Source organism: Hemiscyllium ocellatum, chromosome 10 (genome assembly GCF_020745735.1).
Source record: "Hemiscyllium ocellatum isolate sHemOce1 chromosome 10, sHemOce1.pat.X.cur, whole genome shotgun sequence".
Lineage (NCBI taxonomy): Eukaryota > Metazoa > Chordata > Chondrichthyes > Orectolobiformes > Hemiscylliidae > Hemiscyllium > Hemiscyllium ocellatum.
The window spans coordinates 38089517-38103005 of NC_083410.1; the positions used below are offsets into that span (position 1 = coordinate 38089517).

Consider the following 13489-nt stretch of genomic DNA (forward strand, 5'->3'; position numbering starts at 1 on the left):
TAGTGTGGCAAAAATTTGAAGCCTCCTGGCTCAGCAGATCCTCAGCTCATTGGGGATTTTATAATCACATGCCAAGTGTAGTAGCAGATGTGTTTTAGAATATGGTACAAAATTGGTGAAATTACAGCACAAGGTTAAAAACAGGTTATAACAGAGCAACATTGTCTTCCCAATGATTCAGAGAAAGTTTCTGTTTTTCTCTCTCAGTCAACTTGGAGAACCTAGAACAATAAATGAGAGGCAACACAGTGCAAGCATCTTCAATCAAAACTGGATGATTCTACTATATCCTCCAGAACATAATTCATGTCTATCCTATTCTTAGCTATACAATCTGTATCAATGTAGTGGCTATGATATTAGGTCAGAATCTGACATGCTGCAGTGAATTCACTCCTGATTTCTCAATGTCCCCATCACCCACAGTTCAGAACTGGGATAAATACTTCTCGATCAGAGTCAGCATACAAGGTGCAACTCTGCATCATCTACAAAGTTCATGGAACTGTGATTAGTCTGAACAGCAACCTCCTCCATCACATGATTGACAGTGCACACTGCAGTAACACATGAGATCAAATAGGAAGAAGGTGATATTGATATAAATTACAGCAGCAATACCATTGCCTTGGAGTTCACCCAAACTCTCTCATTATCCTGACATGGACATATACCAGGATTTCTTCATCAATATTAACTCAACATTTGAAATTTCCAACGGTTGCAACGGTTAGAGGGAAAATCAATTACTAGCTTATTAGGACATCAAATACAGCTCAATCATTGTTTCATATTTAAGGAACAATTCAATTTAAAAAGTATGATTATACCACAGAACATTAAAAAGTCACCAACAGATGAATTTTCACTGATAATTTTTATTTGTTTCTTCCCATCAATTTTTATGGCATTTGTCAGGAATGCATGAAAACACAGTTCTAACATTAACACATTGGAAAACCCTTGGTCAGTCATATTTCCCTTACAATCATTGTGTTTTTTTTTAATACAGCAAAATATTTCCCACTTTAAATTCCATAAGTTATTGCAGACCGATGCATCGATTCAATGGCTGTTATACTGTTAGTTGGTAGCTGTAAGGCTCTTGTATGTCAATAGCATCCCCAGATAGCACCTATTATACAATAAAAGAGCTCACTCTACATGTTTTTAGAGCCCGTGTAGGCACTTTCTCTAGATCAGCAACATAATTGTTGGATGCCTGGTAATGAGATAATCCTGAGTACAGATTCAAAGGGAATGACAGTTCTGATCCACTTTGGAATGGCACGATCTGGTAAACACTTGATTTCACACTTAAGACTTAAGCACACTTAACAATATCTAGAATCACTAACCATAACTTCTCATTAATCCTAAAGCATTGGATCAACGTATCAAACATAAGATGTAACTTAATCAATGCAAATCAAAGTATAAATAAGTTCATTTGGACACTTCCCCTTGCATATTGTCAGTGAGTGTTTTCCCCCTCTTGTATAGCAAGTACAAAGTGAATCTACAATTTAAACAATTTCCCAGGTCTAAAAAAAAAGGAAACCCTCCCCAGAAAAAAAACGAAACCGATCTATACTCTGATATCCTGATAGTGTACTTTAAGTACCACGTTATACCACGGCTGACCACGACCAGATTTAATACATAGCAACTGTGCACCATGATACAGTATAAAATACAAATGTGGTATCAACTTGTCGAACTTCACCCAATGAGGAAAGAACACCAAAAAAAAGGCAGTATATATTTTACCAAATCCTAGAATTATTTAATGATTGATTTTATTCTGGATGATGTAACTGTTCCTAATACCTATTTACTACAGGAAATTATTTTTAAATTAAAAAATATACAATCAGAAGATGTGTGTAGACTTGAGATCACTTTACGAGGTATAGTTTCAATTCATCTGACAAAAGTAAGCAAGTCTACTTCAAATCAGAGATCACAAAAATGTCTACGTGATCACCAGACACTAGTGATGTGAAGACATTGCATATTTAATATTCAAGAAGGCAGCGCCATGCTCATGGCAGTCGTGGTTTACCAGATGACTCTGAGAGTCAATCTCATTCACAAATCTTGGCCACAAACGGGCCTGATAAAATGACAGTTAATTTTGACTGAAGTTAGCAGTTAACCTTGTTTGTTATGCAATTATTTAAGTTCAATTTGAAAAAAATGCTTTACATTACAAAGCAGACTCATTTCAGCATATCCCAACCACAGAAGTGTCTTTTTCCAGTATTTACAGTCTGTAACTTCTGACTTCATTTAATTGTTTCACTAAAATCTACCTTAACTGTTGCAATTTCTTCCCAAGAAGAACTTTAGCCAGTCATTAGTCACTTGACACTTGCAAGTGATGCCTGTTCCATCCTTGCAATGGAAGATTAGAGCAGAATTAAACAAATCCAACAGCCCCATTCACTATACCCAGCCACTACTCCTCATCAAATAAGCCAAGAATCTCCTATTTTGTTTTGATGCTTTAAGACACTGGCGAGGTTTCAGCTGGACCGTCTGCTGGAGAAGATGGAGCATTCTGCTCAAGGTTGCTTCCATTTGAAGGAAGTGGTGTCTTCTCGGTCACTCTCCACTGTATGATGCTGGTGTCTTTTCCACCCGTTGAAATCAAGTGACCATCATTGTAGGTGAAGCTAACATTGGTCACATGACTACTGTGTGCACTGTAAACATGACTTGGAGCCTGGAAGCACATCACAAGAGAAAGATTTCATAAATGGAAGGATGAAAGCTGGATTTACAGATGCTCAAGCAGGTTGGATTTGAAATATTACAGAATAAACAAGAGGAAAATAATATTTATTTTCTATAATTTAACAGCTAATGTAGAGGCTTTCAAGAAAGTAATATAACCACACATATTAGCCAGCACAATGGTAATTAGGGTGGATTCTTGTTGAGGGTTATGGATCCTAAAGAGATGGTGAGAGATCCATGCTGCTTCTTATAGGGAACACCCGGTGAACTGCACACAATCAGGCAGTCGTGAGACAACGGCTGGGCCTTAGCCAAGAATCAAAATCACGGGGGTCAAAGTCCCACATAAAGAGCACTGCTGACTAACTGAAATCTGCTGGTTCTTGAACTCAGCAACAGCAATGGGGAAGCTATGGCGACTGGTAAAATAACAGTTCAATCATCCCAGGGCAAGTTAAATGAAGTGGGGGAGTAGAGTGATTCTTGGGTTGGAATTGTGATGACAGGGCTGTCCCCAGCAGGAATGCTTCTTTTTGTTGGCCAGTCTTTTGAGCAAGCACTAACTGCCTTTGATCAAGAGATACAGGTCTGTCTCAGTCCGTCCAACCTGCCTGAAAAGCTGCCACTGGGGCAAAAGCCATCATTAATGCCACATGGCAACAATGTGACATGTAGCTGGTTTTATTCAAGAGGCAATAAACTGAGGGCTGAATGTAGTCCATAATTGGGCATTCAAAGTCTCAATGGAGAGTGGAGCAGGAAGGTAGAAAATGGGATTGTGACCTCAGACAGAACACCACGTCAGAGAGCAAAAGATTTTTGCCCTAAAGATTTATTTCTTATACTAAACAGGTGTGGATTCTGGTGCAAAAAAAAGGATCCAGTGTGGTATACAAAGGCATGGGCTGGTTCAAATATAGAGATGAATGAACCATCAGACAATTCCCAGGAATAGTTAGGAACAGCAGAGAGGTGGAAACACATTTTGCAAATGGTTTCTGAAAATTGTCTTGCTTAAAAAGAAATGACAACAATTTTTTTTGGTTAAAAGTGGAAAAGCAGAAGAACAACAGCTAATTTCAGACATCCAGATTTTTAAAGGAAAATTGTATAAACAATGTGGCTACTTTTGCACTTAGCATTCAGTTTATAAAGACACTTACAGTTTGCTCAGATTAAATTTAGAGCTTGAATCTACCATTTTGATTTGTCAGTAGGCAGTTCTCTTTGCAAGCTGCGGTATTTCAATTTTGTCACTTCCTCTGACTTGTGTTTGATTCCTTGGGTACTCACTAATTTTAAGTGACTCTAGTTTTGCTCTTCCCCAGAAGTGGAAATTCTGCTTCCTTATAGGAATGGAGGGTTGTGAATATTAGAGGCTGAAATAGAGTTTTAAACTCAAAGAATCAAGTAGTATGGGGAATGAACAGGCAAGTGGAAACAGGCAGAAGATCGATCATAATTGTATTGAATGGCAGAACAGGCTTGAGGGGCCATATTACCTACTCCTGTTCCTGTTTCTTATAAGTAGCCAGCAATTTGTGGATAAAAAGATATATATTCACACCAAGTAAAAACACCCTATGATGCACAGTACTACAACTTTCAGTTCCACAGTCTGCCATTAAACAACTACAACATCACACATTTTAAAAACTGGATTTTGCTAAGGTATGTACTGAACAACTAGTCAAGGACTTTTTATTCACATGGAGCAGGTGGGACTTGCTGGTTGGGACAGCTTTTATAACGGTCACTGAGAGGGTAGTAGTGAGAAGTCTTCTTGAACCATTGCAGGCGCACACAGTGCTGTAAGAGAGGAGGTTCGAGGGCTTTAACTGAGCAACACTGAAGGAATATCGTGAGATTGTTTCCATGTTAGGATAGTGAGTGGCTTGGAAGGAACTTACAGCTGTTGGTGCTTTTATACTTCTGCTGCCATTGTTTTTCTAGATGATACATACTACTATTACTGAACGATGATCAGAGAGGGAGTAGATATTTGAGGATATGGTGCTAATCAAGTGGGCTGCTTTGACTTGGATTGGTATCAAGCTCTCTGAATGTTGTTAGAATTTCACTATTCAGGCAATTATGGAGTACTATATCTCACCCCTGCCTTGTAGATGGAGGACAGGCTTTGGGGAGTCAGGTGGTGAGTTACTGCAGGATTCCTGGCCTCTGACCTGCTCTTGTAGCTCCTAAATTTACACGTCTGTTCCAGTTCAGTTTTTGGTCAATGGTAACTCCCAGAATATTGACAGTGGATGATTTGGCAATGGTAATGCCATTGAATATCAAGGGCAATAATCAGTACACTACTCAGGTAGAAATGGCTAGAAAATCTAGAGTGGAGTAATACTTTTCCTTGTAAAGTTACAGGCATCCAAAAAATGTAACAACATATCACAATGTGAATGAGTTTCTGAAGCATGAGTTTATTTGCATTATTATAGAAACCTATCGGGATACATCCCATTTGCCCAAATATAAAGACTTCAAGCAGAGGCTGCTACAATTTGAGTTTTAAAATCCTCCCACCCCCTTATTCAGCCAGCCTTCACCCATAACTTTCAAAAAGGAAAACTATTTGAAAATACGAACTGCAAAAGGAAAATCTCATAGGGGCACTTTGAAAATGGGCCAAATGATCTCCTTCAATGCTATATAATTCTAAAATCTTTCTCAACACCAATACTGCGTCAACCCTCAGCCTTCTTCAGTCTCTAGTCCAAAGCAGTTGAATCTTCCCTTCAATTGCAAGTAGTAATTGCTGATAGCGTCCTTGTAAGTCTTTTTTTGTTGTATCTTGATGAATCACATAACCAGAGCTGTAGAAAGGGCTTCAAGCTAAAGAGTGATGTGGATGGGATGGAAGAGGGTATAATCAAGGCAAGGTTTAGAAAGTTAACGAGACAATAGTGTATGGTAGCAATATGAAGAATTCTAGGAAGAAGGTGTCAGGAAGTGTATAAACGTGTATAAACATACGAATTAGAATTCAGAGTATGTCAAAAATGTAAAAAAAGGTATGAAAAGGTTATTTATGAATGTTGCAAGCATTCAAAGATGATGAATGAATTGATAACAAATAGAAATAATGAGTACAATATAGTAAGTATGACAGAGACATCTTTGCTAGATGTCCAAATTTGGGAACTGCATTTTCAAGTGGTTTGAGACTTCCTGGAAATGTTGGAGGAAAAGGCTGTGGGTGGCTCTGACAGTAAAGGATGAGGTCAATAAATTTAAGAGAAATGATCTTTGCTCAGAAAGTCAAAACAAAGTGGGGTAGTTGGAGGAGGGGATAAGAAATAAGATGGAGTGGAATAGAGTTGTAATAAATGATCATTTTCAGATTGGCAAACTAAGTAGAATACCAGAAATCAGTCCTGGAGCCTCAAATATTTCCAACCTATATTAAAAGGCTAGCATAAAGGGAGTGGGCATATTATAACCAGGTTTTCTGATGATACAGAGATAAGTGAGAAAGCAAGTATTGACAATAGAGTACAATGTGGGAAAATGTGAGATTGTCCACGCTGTTGAGAAGAATAAAAAAAATTACATGATTTAAGTGGAGAATGTACTGCAGAATATTGCTGCACAGAGGAACAGGCAGTCATAGAGTCATAGAGATGTACAGCATGGAAAGAGACCCTTTGTCCAACCCATCCATGCCGACCATATATCCCAACCCAATCTAGTCCCACCTGCCAGCAACAGCCCCCTTGGACACATATCACAACAAATTAACTCGCATATATAGCATGTAATTTGCAAGATAAATAGAGCATTAGTTTTTATTTTAGGGAGATGAAGAATAAAACAGTGTAACATTGCTACAACTGTTCAGGGAATTGGTGGAGTCCTCACAGTGTTGCTTTTCTTACTAACAGGGGTGTAGTTTGTACTTGCACGGGAGATGGTTGAGAAAAAGTTCACTGTGTTCATTCCTGGGATGACAGAGTACCTCATGAGGAAAACTTCACCTTGTACTCATTAGGTTTTAGAAGAATAAGAATTGACTGAAATAAAGATGATTGATGATTCTAAGAGGATGTTCGGCCTCTTGGGGGAAATCTAGAATAAGGAAGTACAGTTTTAAAATACGGGCTCTCAGAGACTGATTAGATTCTCTACGTTAGACAGCAGGTGGAGGTTGGATCTTTGAATATATTCAAGGTTGAGTTGGACAGTTTTTTAAAATCTCTGACAGAACCAAGGTGTGGAAGGCAGGCAGGATATTCAAGTTAAGTCCTTAATCAGATCAATTATGACCTGCAGAATGGAAAGTAAAGTTGTCATTGCCACAGAGAGCCATAGGTCTGCTCTCTTGTTAGAGAGAGACCACTCTAGTGGTTTAATCTTAGGATTGCCACACCTCAGGCAAGGGGAGGAGGTTAAGAAGGAGAAGCCCACATGGTAGCTTGAATCAGTACAGGAATTGAACCTATGCTGTTGGGTGTCACACTGCATCACAAACCAGCCATCCAACCGTTATTAATATCTTCCATATAGTGTCCAGAAATATACATAACACTCTCAAGTGTGACTGAATCAGGATTCAATGTAGGCTCAGTGCAACTTCTCAACTTTCCAAATTTATCCCTCGAAGTAAACTAACATTCAGTATGCTTTTGTTCTGGTATTTTTGACTTGCAATTAAAAGATAAAGTTAATTACTTTTCTCTGTCCAAGATTCTGTTACTCCTCTGGCCCATTTAGCTTCTTAATTTCAAGGTAGTATGCAATTCCCCTAAATTTTTGAGCAAAATGAAATATCTCACACTTATCTATGCTAAAATTCATTTGTTAATTAATGTCCTTTTCATAAATGTACTAATTTATCATAATTTGTTCCAACCCACTTCTGGGTTAACTAATCCTTCCAAATAGATGATGCCTGCAAATATAGAAGTTGTGATTTTATTCAAAACTCTAAATTGTTAATAATAAATTGCAAATAATATAGTCTCAGCACTAGCACTACTTCCCACCTATTCTAGTCAGAAGTTCAATTCTTCAAAATTATTTTTCAAGTTTTTGGGCGGCACAGTGGTTAGCATTGCTGCCTCACAGCGCCAGAGACCCGGGTTCAATTCCCGCCTCAGGCGACTGAGTGTGTGGAGTTTGCACATTCTCCCCGTGTCTGCATGGATTTCCTCCGGGTGCTCCGGTTTCCTCCCACAGTCCAAAGATGTGCAGGTCAGGTGAATTGGCCATGCTAAATTGCCCATAGAGTTAGGTGAAGGGGTATGGATGGGTTGCGCTTCAGCAGGTCGGTGTGGACTTGTTGGGCTGAAGGGCCTGTTTCCACACTGGAGGTAATCTAATCTAATCTAATCTAAAGTTAACATTGATGTTGAGTCAGGGAACCTGCAAGTTTGAAATGGCGTACACCAGTGTTCCTGACCCTCAAGAACCAGGCAATGCATCCAACACTAAGGAAAAATGAATTATAATCTTCTTTAAAAACATACAAACAAAATTATGTACTTAGTTAAAATACCAATAATATGGTCAGTTAAATTTACTGACCAGAATTTGGTTACTGGATTCAAGGTCTGATTTTATTAGGGCACCGTAGCCTTTAATTTAGTAAAAATACAGAATAAATAAAATCATAATTTACCTTGGGTTTAGAAATAGGATACTGAAAGATATGAACTTTGCAGAAATCATCAGCAACAGCCACCACTTTTTTGCTGTGTGATCTGCAAAGTGCATTAATATCTGTTCCATCCGAACCTTCAGGCCATACTCCTGCAAGGAATGAAAAACATGCATCACGCTCAAAGAAAAAAAAAGTTGTTCTTTTAAAAGTAGAGTACTGATTTATCTGATGTATAGAAAACAAACATGGGAACCAATGAATTCTAGAGTCACAAAACAGCATTAGTTTTCCAAAAATTATCTTGCAGAAATTATCACTGTCTCTATTAACAAAAATGTTACAAACCCAACATCTCAAGAATAAGTAGAGAATTCTATGTTAAATAATATCACCATGTTATGCATTCTACTAAAGAAACTGCAGTATTTAAACTTATTGAGGGGTGGGTGAAGCTGGTAGAAGGCTAAGTTCTGTCGGCTTCAGCTTTGTTTTGTATTTCTGCAACCACCAATGAATTGCTAAACACAATACCTCATTCATTGTTTTCTTTGGAAGGTAGCTGTACTATATGATACTGTGTTTTCACGATTAGGAATAAATAGAAAAAAATTACAAACATAATTTTTTTTTAAAAGAACAGTTATGACTTTCCAATACAAATCTTCACATCTATCAACAATTTTAAGATTTGTTCTTTTGAAATTGAAATTGTTAAACTCAAAGGTTTTAAAAAATATAACTGGATACCTTTTATGTGCAATGTTAAATATTGTTTACAATTACAATGGTTATAGGTCATAGCCAATCCTTAGTGTGATGTGAAATAACTTAGTTCAAACAGTATGACTTAAATAAATCAATACATGTTGCTAATGACTTCCTTTATGGCTAACTGAAGAATGACTGGTCTAAACCTCATGTGTTTTGTAATTGCTTTTTAACATATCAATTAAAAGGAGATGAATCCCTAGGAGCAATTACAAGGTAATAAATTGAATTGTGGGTGCAAACATCATCAGTCTAATTAAACAAACCTTGGGTGGTGGTAGTTGTAACTTTCTGCTGTAAACCACTGTTAAAGCAGGATCCTTAAATAACTTATTTAAAAATAAAATTAGACACTAGCTTGAAACATAAAAATGTGCATCCAACTTGTTCCTGTGCTGTTACAATTTATAAATCTGCTCATCTGAAACAATATGCTACAATTCAAAAGCACAGTGAATTTTACGAAATATCAGACAGGTGAAAATTTCAGCAATTTTTACGCAGGATTTCTCTTTGTGCACTCTAAGTTTTTTGTAAAATCAGTTTTACGCTGCTCACATCATTATGTAGATACCATGCCCCTTTATGGCACCACACTTGCAAGAAGAATTTGGCACTATCAGGACTTTCTGGGATTCATGCTGCTGGTGCCATATTTAAAGCTCAGCTTTGCATCAGGTCATTTGCTGTCATGGATAACCAGTGTCCACGTCGTAGAAGGGAAACAAAAAGGAAAATACTTCTAGAGCGCGTAGGTGGCACAGATGCCATCAATTGCAAATACCATTTCACATTTATGAATGCTTTGCTATTTTACATCGTCTGATCAGCTATCATTTTGTTTATTTTTTCATGCAATGCAGACTGTAACAGTCATTGGCCATCTCTAATTGCTTAAAATCTGATTGAAGATTTGTAGCTCGGGTATCCGTTGTTGTGGTTCTGCTCGCCGAGCTGGAAGTTTTTGCTGCAAACGTTTCGTTCCCTGGCTAGGGAACATCATCAGTGCTGTTGGAGCCTCGTGTGAAGCACTGCTTTGATGTTTCTTCTGGTATTTATATTGGTTTGTTCTTGCCGCTTCCGGGTGTCAGTTTCAGCTGCAGTGATTTGTATGTGGGGTCCAGGTCGATATGTTTGTTGATGGATGTTCTTGCCGTTTCCGGGTGTCAGTTTCAGCTGTAGTGGTTTGTATATGGTGTCCAGGTCAATGTGTCTGTTGATGGAGTTTGGGGATGAATGCCATGCTTCTAGGAATTCTCTGGCTGTTCTCTGTCTGGCTTGTCCTATGATAGTGGTCTTTTCCCAGTCAAATTCATGTTGCTGGTTGTCTGAGTGTATGGCTACTAGAGATAGCTGGTCGTGTCATTTTGTGGCTAGCTGATGTTCATGGATGCGGATTGTTAGCTGTCTTCCTGTTTGTCCTATATAGTGTTTTGTGCAGTCCTTGCATCACCAGATGCCTAAGAGATAGACCGAGGAACGAGGACATGCCACAACCAAAAGGACTAGCCACTCTACCATACGTCAGGAGCGTCTCAGAACTGACAGCCAGACTACTGCGACCCTTAGGACTCATAACAGCACACAAGCCAACATCCACGCTCAGACAACAACTCACTAGAACAAAGGACCCAATACCCAGCATGAGCCAAACTAACGTAGTTTACAAAATACCATGCAAGGACTGCACAAAACACTATATAGGACAAACAGGAAGACAGCTAACAATCCGCATCCATGAACATCAGCTAGCCACAAAACGACACGACCAGCTATCTCTAGTAGCCATACACTCAGACAACCAGCAACATGAATTTGACTGGGAAAACACCACTATCATAGGACAAGCCAGACAGAGAACAGCCAGAGAATTCCTAGAAGCATGGCATTCATCCCCAAACTCCATCAACAGACACATTGACCTGGACACCATATACAAACCACTACAGCTGAAACTGACACCCGGAAACGGCAAGAACATCCATCAACAGACACATTGACCTGGACCCCACATACAAATCACTGCAGCTGAAACTGACACCCGGAAGCGGCAAGAACAAACCAATATAAATACCAGAAGAAACATCAAAGCAGCGCTTCACACGAGACTCCAACAGCACTGATGATGTTCCCTAGCCAGGGAACGAAACGTTTGCAGCAAAAACTTCCAGCTCGGCGAGCAGAACCACAACATCTCTAATTGCCTTTGAGAAAGTGATGGGAGATGCTTTCCTGAACAAGTGCAGTTGATTTGAGATAGTTAGAAACCCAATGCTATTATAAAAGGAGTAAAAAGATTTTGACCCACTGAAGGAATGGTCCCTTATAACTGTAACCTTCAATAAGCAGTCCCACTAGACTGATGTCAACCCAATCTCTGATCAACTTAGAAGAACAGCTTCAACTTATGAGCACCCAGACTCCTGACTGCTCCCTGTGCAGCTCTCCTTCTGACTTACTATTAATCTCCAGATTGGTTGTACTAGATCTGGGGGACTGGCCATAACCCAATTCCTGGATTGTAGTGATAAGAAATCCCTGACCATGACAGCTTCAAGTGGCTTACTCTCCAAGCTCCTGGACAGATAGGATACTGCCCTAGACTCACTGAAGTGATGATAGTCCCCTTGACTTAACTGAGGACTATTACCCTTAGCTTTGACACATGGCCATTTGCCTGAAGCACATGCAGTGTGTTTGCTATGTTAATGGCACACACTGTAGCTATGACATTGATATATCATGGTGCCATATAGTAATATGTCCATTTCCTTCCCTGATCAATGGTGACAACCATAATGAACTGCCTGGCTTTGTGTTTGTGCAAGAGGGAAGTACCTATGAATCTTTAAGATCTGAATGAGGCAAAGTGCAAAAAGACTTTACAAATCAGAGATGCAGTGAACATCCAAATAAATGTGAACACTAAGATAGCAAGCAAAGAGCTGAGGTGTATCCTGGTCAAAAAACGGTTGCTGGCCCTACACAAAAATCACCCTGACAGTAGTAGCAACGCAAGGTGTCAGTGTGTATGGCGTTTAGGCTAATGTACAAACATGAAGAAGTGGTTAACAGACAAAGTAAGGAATATTCTGGATTAGTGGTGCTGGAAAAGCACAGCAGTTCCGGTAGCATCCAAAGTGCAGCGAAATCGACATTTCGGGCAAAAGCCCTTCATCAGGAAGATTTTGTTGCACTTTGGATACTGCCTGAACTGCTGTGCTCTTCCAGCACCACTAATCCAGAATCTGGCTTCCAGCATCTGCAGTCATTGTTTTTACCAAAGTAAGGAATATGGTTAACTGGACTATTTACAAGTTGACAGGATGAAAATATGAGAGTTCTGTAAAGTTTAAAGTTGTGGTCTCAGATTTATGCAACTTATAGATGGAGAGTCCAAGAGTACTGAACCCATTGTAGGTGAAAATGCAGATGAGAAGTTTGCAAAGAGATATGTTAATGAAAGGGCAATAAGATGGCAGGTAGCAGTTCTTTTTTAAAAAAAGGCATCAAACATTTACTGAAAGAGAGAGACTCTGGCACACTCATTCAAGGACCACAGCAAGTTAGTTTGGATGCACAGTATACAATAAGGCCACAGCATATCAGTCTTCAATGCAAAGGGATTGAGGAAATGAGTAAGGAACTCTTGCTACAGTTGTATAGTACTTCACTGACAGCACATCTTGGGAGAACTGTATACAGCTTTGGTCTCCTTGGCCAAATAAAACATTTGCCTCAGGAGAAGGTAATGTAGGGTCGTTACCTTGCTTCTGGGAATGAGAGCTTGTGCTTTGCTAAAACATCGAGTAACTTGGGTTCTTACTCTGAAGTTTAATCCAATGAAAGGTAATCTCAGCAAAACACAAAATTCTGAAGGGCATGACAGGTACACATGTTGTTTCTCTTGATTGAGAAATCTGTGGTACAGAAGTGCAGTCTTGCTTAGGACCAAGAAAAGGAAAAATGTTGTAAAACTTTGGAATAGTTTTACTTGAGAGTTTGTGTATGTTCCATCAAATCAAGGGATATGCAGAATAGATGGGAAAGTGGATATAAGATAGCAGCTCAGCCTTAATTGTATAGAAGAGCAGACCATGCGCATAGTCTACTTTTGTGCCTATTTCTGATGTTCTTCTAAGACTCCACATTCCTGGTGACTTGATTTTTTTCCCCACAAATATCCATGCAAAGCTCCTTGCTGTTTGCAATTGCTCCACTTCCAATCCAAATTATTAACTGAATAGTACTGAAGTAAAAATATTAAAAACATTTTAAAACAAAAATAGTTAATAATTTACCGAGATAATATTTGATCTCCATTTCATTATAGTAATTGAGTATTTCTCTCCAAAAAACATT

The 13489-nt window shown here is 38.9% G+C and overlaps 1 protein-coding gene across 2 annotated transcripts in view; it reads right to left on the reverse strand.

The window, feature by feature from the left end:
* Nucleotides 1-871: 871 nt before the first annotated feature.
* LOC132819726 (echinoderm microtubule-associated protein-like 4) overlaps nucleotides 872-13489 on the reverse strand; it is a 292630-nt gene continuing 280012 nt past the window's right edge. For both annotated transcript variants that reach the window (XM_060831410.1, XM_060831409.1), the window contains 2 exons: nucleotides 8378-8508; nucleotides 872-2728 (listed from right to left, as the gene is read on the reverse strand). In XM_060831410.1, the coding sequence (XP_060687393.1) occupies nucleotides 2510-2728; nucleotides 8378-8508 (350 nt within the window). In that variant the 3' untranslated portion in view covers nucleotides 872-2509. The remainder of the gene's footprint in view (nucleotides 2729-8377; nucleotides 8509-13489) is intronic.